Here is a 13,358-nt window from a genome sequence, read left to right as displayed (position 1 = left end):
TTAGCTGCCATGACGCTAAATAAGCCTAAGTTTTGCCAAGAAAGCTTTTTTTTACAAAAAGGAGAGATTTTCGAGGTTTCGGTACAAAATTGAGCAAAATTTCAATTCCGGGCATGCGCATAAGCCAAACTTTTTTTATTTTTATTTTTTTGCCATTAACCGTTCTCAATTTTGTTTGTTGCCCCTTTCCTTTCTGTTTTTCTCGGCCCTTTTACACTGGCTACCGTTTGCATTGTATGTTCTTTCTGGCTGCCGTGAAAAGTTGGATGTTAATTACGGGCGAAGCCTAGAAATGGACCTTGATCAATCATAGGCGTAATGGACCATTTTACCACCGTTTTTGCACGAAAACTGATAACGTTGTTTTTCAATTTGCGACGTCGGAATGTCGTCGATATCTAAACCTGACCATTGTTCGGAAAGGCCTAGCCTAGTACTGCTTTCTGCTTATCAAGAATATCTGCTGACATTTAAATTGATGACGTCACAAGTGGTACAAAGAGCACGACCATTAATTACGCATATATGCGTAGTTGGTATTCAAAGGGTTAAAAAAACGAGGTCAAACAAACACTCCAGAAGGGGATACCCATATCACTAGGGATTTGGGTATCCCTTACAATTTGGCATTTCTAGTCCTTTCCTCATTGGAATGACTTTCGTCTTTGCAAGTTTGCTTTTCCTTTTCATCTTCGTTTGTTTTGGCTACCCTGAATTAAAGGAACAAGGACAAACAAGCTCTTTGGAAGGGGATGCCAATATCACCAGGGATTTGGCTATCCCTTACATTTTGGCATTTCTAGTCCTTTCCTCCCTTGAATGCCTTTCCTCTTTTTAAGTTTGCTTTGCCTTTTTATCTTCGGTCGATTTGGCTACCCTGAATTACATAAATGATTGCAAGCCAACACTTCGGAAGGGGATACCCAAATCACTAGGGATTTGGGTATCCTACTTTTAATTGTTACTCTTTGTCCAAAGACTGATTTAAGCCTTGTCTGCTTTATTTATATTTATTTTGGATTTGTTTCCGAAGCAAAAAAAACTCCTTTAATGACATAGAGAACTGTTCGCCGGCAAAATCTAATACGAGGGATGGTCAAGGAAAGAGCGATGAATAAGAAAGTCAGACAAAGTTTATTTCAGACAGGCAACATACACAGAGGTTAGTCACAGCTTTAGACCAGTGTGCATATTGCGTGACGACCGTATCTCAGTGTGTTCACTCGCGTATTGATTAAATTCAGTCGCCGAACTATCCGAGGTTTAGAATGCGCCTTTCTTGTTTAAAATAACGTGCTTTTCAAGGGTTATCGATAGGCACCAAGCGCATGTTCATACAAGGATCTTTGGCGCGTGAATCCAGTTTTGTATGTCGTTTATATAACTGCGGACTCGGATCAGACAATCTGTTATGAATTGCGACTGTTTTCAGCGACGTATTGTCTTTATTACAAGCAAAATAATGCTTTAATTTATTGAGAAAAAGCTTCGCAAGAAGATAGTTGGGTTTTGAGCAGACTTGTGGATGATTTCATTTGTCCCAGTTTTAAACTTTCAGTGTTTTGGGTATCCAAAACACTAGGGATTTGGGTACGGGGGGTACCCAAATCTCGGGCATACCCAAATCAATGTGACACCGACAAATCGCTCTCGCTCGACTCGGAAACTCGTCACTAGTGCTCCTCGGGCGTACCTCTAGCCGGCAGGATTTAGGCCTGGAACCTGAGGCGGAAGAAGAGCTAAAGTTGCGTCAAGGCCTCGTCAGGGTTTGAGGCCTCACGTTTCCTCCAAGATGTGGAGCGGCATCAAGCAACCAGCTTCCCAAACTCTCACTGAAATCAGTACTGGATCAGCGAATAAATTCAAACAAGACAAACAAACAGGTGACTAAACCTAAAAAACTCAATTTGCAAGCCAAATTTGGTTGAAAAGCGAGGTATTAGCTTTGTGACAGGGGAACAAATCTATGAATTTTTCTCTTATTTAGTTTACTGCTATGGTCCCAGTGGGCCTCCTTTTCTCTTAATCTTTGTATGAATAACACAGATATCAGTGTTCTGGTTACAGCTGAGAACGTACACCGAAGCAGGATACACCAGTCCATTGTTTCGAGCGACTTCTCGATCGGCGCGATTGGTCATCTTGTCATCCAACTTTGTCACCTTTCGAATATAAAGCCCCGGCCAAACGAGGCAACATGCCAACGCAACATATAGCAACATTGTTGGGCGCAACATGTTGCGTGCGTTTGGCCACCCTGTTGCGACGTGTTGTGACATGTTGGGTGTTGTTGGCTCAAGTTTGATTTGAGCCAACAACACCTAGCATGTCGCAACACGTCGCAACACGGTGGCCAAAAGCTCGCAACATGTTGCGCCCAACAATGTTGCGATAAGTTGCGTTGACATGTTGCGATCGTTTGGCCGGGGCTTAATCCGAATCCTGTTTACTCCCTAACTTTCCTTGGTGCAATTTTACTGGTTATGAGTGTTTATCCGGGCCAAGTTTTTCTTCCGTTCTACAGTTTTTAGATTTTAACCAAACTCCTCTCTCGAGTTAAAATATACAGCGATACTACACACCAAACATCTAATGGCCGCGGCCGCACTAGGATTATTTCTAATTAATTAATTACGGTTAACGGGTTACCGAAAAGTTGTGATGCAGCCACTAATTTCGGCTGTTCATGGAACTTAAACCGCTTTTATTGTTACCATGGAAACTAATTGATGAACAATAGACTTTTTAACCGAGTTAGGTCAATTTTAAATCACCTTTTACCATGCTTTAACCCAGGTTAGTGGTCTCTTATCAGCAGGCTGATCAGCGCTGCATGGAAGCGAGTGTTTCTCTTTGCCATAAATGGCGACAGAGTATGACAAAGGGTGTGAAAAGTATCGAAGCTCGTTCGAAAGTGCTCGCTAAAAAAGTCATGCATGGCAGGATTCCTATGGATTTCCCCAAACCATCGCTGGTCTCTCGGATATATCCAGACTCGCGGACGATTTGACAGTGATGGAGAACACTCTAATGTCTACTTGAAGTTAACATCATGTTTGAAAGAACTGCCTTAGAAATTTGCGTAGTGTGCATTAGAAGGAAGAGGGACTGCCTTAGCTGTGAGTGGAGAGAAAGGAAACAAAAACAAAGGAAAAGAATCGAGAATATAACAACAGACCTAACAGGGTCCTCGAAGTCTGCCATTTTGTTGGTTTATCTCATGATGTCAATTGAGTTTAACCCACCTCATAACCCATTTCAGTGTGGCCGCTCATAAAATATAACCCTGTTATTTAACAATTAGACCCGTAGCTCGCAAGGGCTACAGGTCAATAGCCCATGAGGCAAAGCCGAATGGGCTATTGACCCGTGGCCCTTGAGGGCGAAGGGTCTAATTGTTTTAGTATCACCCAACTAGTCGGACAGAAAAGGTAATAATAAAGTTAGCAAATGCAAGTTGAAGAAATATTTATTTGGGATTAAAACGAAAGAAAGTGTCACGTTCGATGGCGCCAATTTTGCTACTCAATGACTATTACTAATAGTCCCCTAGTAGCGTAGCCAATCAAAATGCAGGATTTGCATTAGTCCACTAGTTGGGTGATACTAATTTATTATAACCAACCTGTAACTGAGTTAAGTTGTTTAGAATTTTTAACCAGGTTTCTAAAAAATAAACCCAGTTAACTCTCTTAGTGTGGCTGCAGCCAATAAGAGATTTATTATCCAACTGCTGTAGTAAATAAATTTATCAATGAAAGAGGGAGAGTGTGACAGTTTTGCGTGTGTGCGCCAACCTGTACGGCAAACAGGTTTTCTACTGTACAAATATGGCAAACAGGTTTTCTACTGTACAATATTGCTGTATATTTGTACTGTTATTTGGACTGTATTCGCTGCAGTTGGATAACAACAGCCATTAACGATGTGTGATCCACGGTATTTTACAAATCTACCAATCAGCCCAAATCTTTGCCAAAGTTCCCAAACCAAGAGATTTTAAGGCCAAATCCACCAATTCACATACCTACTTTCATGCCTCCCCTTCCTTCTTTATTGAAATGATCTCTTCCAACTTGAACACGTTGAATCCTTGAGCTCTTGTTAGCAGTGCCGTATGTGTACTAATAACATTAATTTGTGTATTCAGGTGAAACAAGAGAACTCGACAAAGTTGATTCTCCAGTTCGTAGCCAACGAGGTAATGAGTCCAAGGTTTTATTTACAAGTTACTTAAAAAGTAAAGTCACTTTTAAATCAGAGAACATTTATTGGAATAACCAGGTGTCCTGGTTAAGGGGGTATGGTACCCTAAAATATGGCGATGCTGAAGAAAAATTCAATTTCTTGGAAATACAAGAATTAAGACCCTAGAGGACTTGTCAAAAACATTTTGAAATGATCTTGTTGAATTTTCCTCTAGATGAGTGTGAAATTTAAGGAAAGTACACAGTGGTATAAGTTTTTTCACGTAGCAACGGCCATAGCAACGACTGTTTACTATAAGAACGTGACCAAAAATATACATTAGTTTTAACATATATGAACGAAACTATTCAGAAAAAAACTTTAAATACATGCACAACTCGATTGGTATAATTAGTTGCGAAAAGCTTTGCCTCAAATTGCCATTGTAGGCTCATTCATTTCCCTTACGAAAAGGAATATTTCCCACAACCGCAGTAACTTTTTACAAAATAATACCCATTGCACCCCCACCCCAGAGATCCAATCTGCACCCCGCCTCACTATTTGTGGCTTGTTAAATGCTTAATACTTCGTGTAAGAAACTTAAAGTGCATTTTTCTCAAATGTTTACTTTTGTACCGACTGACTTCGTGCCAACATTTCTACTTTGCAAGGTTTATAAGTAGAATTCCTGAAACTTGGGCTTAAATCAAAGACCAATAGTGTCATGATGTAATGAACCCAAAGAATCGAAACATTTTAACGTCTGTCACATGACATGAGATGATTTGTACACTGGGTGTGGTATAAAATAAGTTATTTCCAAATAAAGCCTGTAAAAAGCACTGAAAATAAGAATTAACTGTCAAAACTTAGGTTCATTGCACAGAACAAAACAGAAACTTACACAATATGCTTATTTGACAGTCAAATCTTGTTTTGTAAAAGAGCAGGAAGTGTTGGCGTCAATACTGTAAAACACTACCTCAAAAGGCTGTGGCTGGTTTCCATAGCAACCATTTTGAGTAACACTTTCAAAATTTCATTTCTCTTCTTGAGGGCAATAGCACACAATTGATGTTCTTCACCATATTAATTTAAACAAACTTTTTGGTCCATTTTAGGGTACCATACCACCTTAAATTAACTGCATTATGTCAATGTAGAAAATGGCACAATTATCTTGGATAACCAAAAATTCCTTGAAGTTGATATGGAAAAACATTCTTTCAAAAAACAGATTTTCTTAAGCAACAGTTTTATCTGTAAATTTCTAGTTTATAATGAATTAAAGGACCTGTTGCAGCAGCTTAATGAGGAATGATAAATTATCCACACTAACACAAAATAAATGATCAAGGAGTATTAGCTTCCTGTACTCCTGTGCTATTGACAATACCCCCTCCATACAGCTGGGATAGCAGACAATGACTTGTTAATCATTCAATCGAATATAGGTAATTGGCTTCCCAAGTCTTTTTATAGAAAATCCCTTAAATTGCCATCAATCTAAAATTTTTGGCTCAGCATATATCAGGCCAGGACAAACATGAACATAAACTTTTTAGAAGTACTCCTTGATGAAAATGTTTTATGGAAATATCAAGTAAATCACATTTGTAGAAAAGACCCTGGGTATGATTTCAAGGGCATCTTATTACTTATCTACGAAAACTAAATTATCTTTTCGTTATACCTTAGTCTACCCCTATTTAAAGTGCCCATGAAGTAAAAAATAATAGCTGCTTATTTGAGAGGCTTTTCAAAGTAAAGAAGAATGGCGTTTTCCTTTCTGGAATATCTTTTTTCATTTTAGAGATACTTATGTTTTTGTAAGAAAAGTGATGACATCATAGGTGTTTCCACTAAAACAGCACAGCACTCGAGAATAACTCTAGAAATATTAAAGCAGTGTTCGTTAAACTTGGCACCAGAAATATAATGTGCATCACAAAAGAAAAATAATGACACCCGTCATGCCACTGCCATGACAACAGTTATGCTGCTGGTTCTGTTGTTGTGTTCGACGAAGTGGAACGTAAACCTAATTTTGACCTGTGGCGTTTCAGAGTTGGTTTCCCTGTGCACGGTTCTAGGCCAAAAAATACCACATTCCTGTAAGGACACCAAAATGGCCACCCCGCTTGATTTTTGCGGGGGCATGTCACGGCCAGCAAACTGGTACCGTTTAATGCTAAGACATGTGATAAGACATGTGGCGAACATGTGAGTATGTGAGCAGGCCATGTGAGCTCGTCTTTCTGATGGATCTTTTTTTGACTTCTTTCCATTCAGTCGCCGTACGCTTCACTATTATGTGCTCTCAGCATTAGACTTTGGCAAATTTAAACGCTTCGACAGCAGCATTTATCGCAATCTGAGGGAATTGTCCTTGTTTATTAACGTGACTTGGCTTTGGGATGATAAACCGTGGGAAACAGCTACATTTTGATTGCATTTGTTGATTAGTTGCAGTTGCGACAGATAGCTCAGTCTTTATCGAAATTTTGTTTGGAATCGGTGGAAAAGTACTCTGAAGGCAAGATCCATAAGACTACTTTATTCATCAGGGGAAATACTCGAATTAGTCGCGAAACAAGCATGCGACTACAAATGCTAGCTTAGAATAATGTACGTAATTTAAATATACTATGAAACTTGAGAGACTACAGAAACTGGCAGCGTCACGCAACGTATCAACAAATCGTGACCTCTTCACTAGCATGGACTTTGACACTATGCATATCTGACTGTAAAACCTCGGTTGCTGCTGAAAAATGTTGATTTTAGCAATAGACAAAGGTTGAAAGTCAGCTAGTGAAATCATTTATTTACGATATATAATTATATATTAAAGTGAGAGCGTTGAACACACTCTCATACTTTCTGATTACTACCAGTAATTAAGACTAAAATTCCCAGATTTTATCTTAAACAAGGATCATCCACTCCCACCAATCTAATGGGGGAGAGTTACGACAATAATTATGGGAACCATATGTGTTCTGAGCAAGACCCTCTGTCCCACTTTAAAAGGTTACAAATGGGGATATTTGGTTTTTCAGGGAAAGAGACAGGAGCCAAGAGTGTTCCCATGGCAACAACATAGTAGGTGTCATTCTGTTTCTTTTGTGATGTACATTGCTGGTGCCAAGTTTGAAGAACACTGCTTTAATATTTCTAGAGTTATTCTCGATTGAGTGTTGCGCTGTTTTAGAGGAACCATCTATGATGTCATCACTTTTCTCATTTGCATAATACAAAAACGTGAATATCTCTAAAACAAAAAAAGATATTCCTAAAAGGAAAATGCCGTTCTTCTTTACTTTGAAAAGCCTTTCAAATTAGCAGGAATTATTTTTTTTATTTCATAGGCACTTCAACTTGCTACTGCAACATAGCTTCAGTTGGTCTTCTGATCTATTTATGTAACAAATCTGGACTGATTCCTGCTCCCAAAACATGCTGTGCAAATTATGTCTCACCTTTACTTTAACGCTCATACTGCTCCATTTGTAAATTAAAGATCTTGGATATCTTTGAGATTTAATTCCTTTTTACATAGCTAGAGTCATTTCTGATTTCCCAGTAGAAGTTCAGTTTTAGCTAGTGGTTTTCGAATTCCACTAGCCAGTTTGGCTAGTAAACAAACTGAAATTGTCGTGACATCTAAGATGTCGCTAGCCACTTGGCTACTAAGTTGAAAAGTTAGTGTTGAGCCCTAATCAGTAGTGGTTACTTCTGCCATCATTCCTCAATCTTTTTCTCACTAATAACTTCATGCACTCGTCTAACACCAGAGGAGGCACTGATTACCACTCTCATCAATGTCAAATCAATCTTCAATATTTTTCTTTATTTCTTTTTAAGGGCAAAAAAATTTGGAATTCCTTACCCAATGATGTTAGACGTTTTGAAACTCTTGCTTCTTTTAAAACACATCTTCATAGTTTTTTACAAAATTGAAGATTTAATGACTATTAAGATTGGTTAGTGCATATTGTCTGCATAATTTATACATATCTTTTTTTAATTTTTTTTTTAACTCGTAAAATAAGGAGGCCTCCCTCATCCAAGCCCTGTGGTTTCTGGAGGCCCCCTTGCCATCTATTAAAATACAGTTGAACCCCGATAACTCGAACCCTCCGTAAGTTGAATTCCCTTCTACCTTGAAGCAAAACTGATTTCCGCTGGATTTGCCTCATATATTTACTGTAATTTTAACCCAGCCTTATAACTCAAAACTCCAGTAGATCAAAGCCCCACTAACTTGAAGAGATTTTTACTTCCCTTCAGGTACTTTTCTTTGTAATTTTACCCTTGATAACTCGAAGCTGATTGTGCAGTTCCAGAAAATATCCATACTCCCCCCACAGAAGGGATTGGAATTTCCTGGGGGGTGGGAGGTTCTGGATGACCCAAAAATTTAAAGAAATGTGTGAAGATTAACTGGAATTTCCAGAGGGGTGGGGAGGTGTTAGAAAAAATCCCTTCCGTGTGGGAGGTATGGATATTTTCTGAAACTACACATTTTCACTTTTGCGGACTAATGAGCCATATCATTCTGCACCGGAAGATCACATTTAATCTCATTTGTATACTATGACAAATTGACCTTTGTCGATATCACATGTTTGTATGTCCGTAAACAAACAGTTTTGACAGTTCTTCCTGGTGAAAAGAAATAATGGCACATAATCTGGAATCGATCTGTTGTTTGAATAGATTTTTGAACAAATGTTAAAGTGAGATTTAGCACTAAACATTCTGAAGAGCAGCTACTTTATATTTCATGCTTTTGTTTTGTTTCGTCATTTTTATGCTCTTACATTGCTAGAAATCGTACAATAAAACGTGTAATTTAAGCATAAAAATCTCTTTAATCAAGTGTTTCTAGTCTTTTGTTCAAAACCCCCATAACTTGAAACCCCGATAACTCAAAGTAAATTCTATTCCCTTTGGCAATTCGAGTTACCGGGGTTCAACTGTATTGCTTTTAACAAGTATTTATAAATGAATATGGAAAATGACATTTATATTGTATTGGATTGCTTGATGAATATTTAGATTACAAAATAATTTATCTGCTTTGTATAAAGTGGTTCGCCAGCCATGGAACCAACCATTCCATGCATGTTGATTAAACTGCATGGAACTTCAACTTACTTCTTACGTTAACTTCAAAATGTAAGCAATACTCTTGCCAGGATTAATAATTTATAGTTGTAGACAAGGTTTTTAAAAACCTTCCCAAAAGAGTCCTAGCCAATAATGAATAACATTTCGCTACTGGCATGTCAATTAAGCAAGAAGGATTTAACTTGGATAGCTAATCATAGGATATTAATTTTTAGCAGAAAGAAGCATTCCACCAGATGGTGACAACAAAGAAACAAATCCTCCAGGTAGGAAAGTTTTAGGAAGTGCTACTGGTGTTCATGCAGGGCTGTCATTAAGGGCCATAACCTGTAACACCAGTTACAGCTGAGTATATACATGCTTGATTTTCCCTTGATGCTATGGGTGAAATTGCCTGCAGTTGTTGATAGAATACACCGATTCCAGAAAAAAAAAACAGAAGTTGCACCGAAACGAGGCTTAATAGCCCTCGCGATAAATATTCAAAGCAACATGGCGAACGAAGAAGAAAGGCCAATCTCTCTTGCGATGATATTCACGGCTTCAGTGTGAGCGAAGAACAGATTGAAAAATTGACACTCAGCCAATTGAAATTCTGGCTTAAAAGTCGCCATATAAATCAAAGGGGGAAAATAAAGGGACTTTAGGACAGGTATGTTTCCATCCTTCGATTGTCTCAATCTCTAATATGCACAAAAAGAACCTGTTCTCACCATTTTTATTGCCTAAAAGAACTTTGTTCATGGTTGGTTTAGGAAAAAGAATTTGAATGAAATGAAAATTTTAAAAATTCATGACCCTGACCCGAAGAATAGCTTTTCTAAAGCTAGCTTAAAGTAGTAAAACTGATTGTGAAGCAAGAGCTTGAAAGAACATACTGAAGTAAATTTAAAAATTGTGCCGGATATCAGGAGTATTGCAACAAAACACTTTTCACTGACGACTTCAGTCTTCTCAAGTTAGAGAACATCCAGTCTCTCTTCATAAATTAACAATCGGTGTTAGAGAATAAAGAGAAATCCTTCAGTTCAAACGATGCTAATCAGAGTTTCAAACAAGACCACGATTTACTCGCCAAGAATGGTGTAAGCAAGGGTTCGGTATACAGTGACAGCATCAATGCGTTGCAGGGTAGGACGCAATCACAAAGCTGATTCATCAGTCAAATCACCAATAAAAATACCAATGAAGTGTACTACAGTGTAACAAAGACTACATGTATCTGCAGTCATATGCCATGAAAGATGACCTAGAATATATATTAGCAACTAGCTAGTAATGGACAAGTACACTGAAATAATGCATCAACAGGGATGGACGAAGGTGCAAGTAACAAAATGCTGTTTTTTGTTCAAGAGAAAAGGGAAATTTTGGGGGCCCCCAGCTGAGCTGGTTACAGACCCAAGTAAGAGCAATCTCCAGGAAATCATTTAAGCTAGGAATGTCATTGTTATGCATATGGATGGTGAGACCCTGAAAGATTGCTTTTTTTTTTATAAAATCAATGTGCAAAATGTTTGATACTGGTTTGAAAGTAAACAAGGTAAGAGTCATATGTACTTCAGTTTATGATGTACAATGTACAACAAATACTTTTTGTTGTGAACAGACTTTGGAATGTCCTGGCTATAAATTGGAACTGAAAATTTTTAATAAATAGAATGGTGGAAGGTCAGATGCTAAAGAATATTGAACAATTTATGATAAATATATTATATATGAATTGTCTTACCTAATGCTTAGAGATGGCCTTACAAGATGTGATTATTGCTAAAGTCAGAATAAATAATGTATATCGAAGTTCCAATAAGTTTGTCCAGGATCTAATTAATATGAGAGAATTCAGCTACTTCTAGTTTTTCTCTTGTAATGAATATTTGAATAAATATTTCAAAATAGTTCAAAACAATTGGGAATCTAAAAGATCATGCAATGTAGGAAATTCTCAATGAGGTCAAATTCAATTGTACTTTTATGTTATTAGTCAATTATACACCAGCTCTACCATGTGGTTTTCTATGTTACACCCTGTGCCAGAAATAGAACATGAAGCCACAAAATGCACAATTTCAGTACGGTAGAAATCACCAAATATTTAATTACCACTGATGAACAATATCACATACTCTGTTTACATTAGGGACTTTAAGCAGCAGGAACGCGGACAGCGATGGGGACCCTGAAACCTGTGAGAAGACTGGGGAGAGAATGCCATTGTGGCAGGAATTCTTAAACATTAAGCAGCGCTGTCGCAACGCGTGGTTTCTGCACTGTCAAGTTTATTGACCTTATTAATGTTCGTCCTCTGTTTATCATTGAAAGAAGTTCGAGATCAACTCTTGATATGCTACATTGACGGTGTGCTAAACGATGACAAACTTCTACTCTTGTATGATTTAAACCAGTCTAATAATCTCGACCTGCCTTACGATTCATACCCTGATTTTTCTCGCTGACGTATTGGAGATTCCCGAAATGATGGAGTACTATCAAAGAACCCTAACCCTAACCCTAACCCTAACCTCAACTACATGATAGACTACATCTGCCAGTCACACAGCCACCGAATTTTGGAGTGGAATGATAGCATACTCGACCCCTATGTACTGGAAAGATATAGCCATGCCATAACAGCCAAGGGATCTCCCTTGGATAACTGTTTTGGTTTCAATGATGGAACAGTGAGACCAATAAGTAAGCCTGGTGAAAATCAAAGAATCGTATATAATGGCCACAAAAGGGTTCATGGGATAAAATTTCAGTCCGTGGCACTTCCAAACGGCCTTATTGGAAACATGCATGGACCAGTAGGTAAGGGAAATTACATACTAAATGACCGTTTGGTAAAATTCCCAATCCTAATATTTGTTTTCTGTGTTCTTTTTTTATCTAGAGGGTAGGCGACATGACGCTGGCATGCTAGCAGACTCGAATCTTCTTCAGGACATGCAACGTATGCTTTTATACCCGGGCCTGTGCATCATCCCCTGTGTGTTTATGGAGACCCAGCTTATCCAATGAGGGTACACCTTCAGGCCCCTTTTAGAAACATGGTACTCACCCCACAAATGGTAAATTTCAATAAGGCCATGAGCTCTGTTTGAGTCCCTGTGGAATGGTTATTTGGAGATATAGTTGAGTACTTCACGTTTGTTGATTTCAAAAGAAACATCATGATTGGCTTGTCTATAGAGTAGGAAATATGTATATTGTTTGTACTCTACTAAGAAATGCATTAACATGCTTATATGGCAATACAACTGCTGATTTTTTTGAATTGGATCCTCCCACATTAGAGGAGTACTTTGCTTAGTCAACTGATAAGAACATTGTACTATGTGTAAGAAAAATACAGAGAAAATGCGCAAGAACATTTTGAACCCAAGAAACCCTTTGCTCTTAACCATCAGTGTTATATCCATGTACCCCTCCCCCTAGTAGAGGTGTTTGTGGCCCTTTATCCAGCACCCATGGTCAGCACCAATGTTAGTACCCCTTTCAGGTAGTCATGGTCATGCAAAGAAACCGATTAGTTAGTCATCTCAGTTTATGCAATAAATCTGACTTAAACAAAATACAAGTATTGTGAAGTAGTGTGCATTTTCCTTCAAATTAAGAGACTATTTTCTATCTTTAAAATGAAGTACCCTAGAGAACATGGCTAAATCCAGAGACTTACAGCAGGCACGTGCCAAAGTCATTTCCAACAGTTACTATTAACATCAACATTTGTAATAACTGCGCCAAAGGAAGAAGAACAAACTTTGGCTTTTTTTCTATACAAAACTAAATATTTAACATATCAGTATGAACCCAACAGTAAAGTTTGTATGTACCAGTCATTTGAACCTCCCCCCTCCATTGGGGAATAACCAGGGCAAAGCGGGGGTTTTCACCTCATTTTCACTCGATTTAGGTTCCCCGGTATTCAGGGAATGTACCACTGAGAGGGAGTTTAGTGGGGATTTCACTCGTGGAGAAATAAATAAGTAATTTTGAACCTTGGCTTCAGTGGTATGAAAAAAATCCTG

The 13,358-nt window shown here is 38.2% G+C and overlaps 1 protein-coding gene and 1 pseudogene across 16 annotated transcripts in view; both read left to right on the top strand.

Annotated features, from left to right (window-relative positions):
- Positions 1 to 595: 595 nt before the first annotated feature.
- Positions 596 to 13,358, top strand: part of LOC145469112 (uncharacterized) — a 57,790-nt gene continuing 45,027 nt past the window's right edge. For 4 of the 15 annotated variants that reach the window (XM_081452775.1, XM_081452782.1, XM_081452785.1 and 1 more), the window contains exons 1-3: positions 1,488 to 1,883; positions 4,151 to 4,201; positions 9,543 to 9,593. In XM_081452775.1, coding sequence (XP_081308901.1) covers positions 1,793 to 1,883; positions 4,151 to 4,201; positions 9,543 to 9,593 — 193 coding nt within the window. In that variant the 5' untranslated portion in view covers positions 1,488 to 1,792. The other 11 variants (XM_081452777.1, XM_081452778.1, XM_081452790.1 and 8 more) reach the window with 9 other exon arrangements.
- Positions 11,859 to 12,640, top strand: LOC145469134 (uncharacterized; annotated as a pseudogene). Its single transcript, XR_014042282.1, has 2 exons — positions 11,859 to 12,138; positions 12,221 to 12,640. The product of XR_014042282.1 is annotated as an uncharacterized LOC145469134 (transcript).

This window comes from Orbicella franksi, chromosome 15, assembly GCF_964199315.1.
Source record: "Orbicella franksi chromosome 15, jaOrbFran1.1, whole genome shotgun sequence".
NCBI classification, from domain to species: Eukaryota; Metazoa; Cnidaria; class Anthozoa; order Scleractinia; family Merulinidae; genus Orbicella; species Orbicella franksi.
This window is presented reverse-complemented; position numbering and strand designations above follow the sequence as displayed.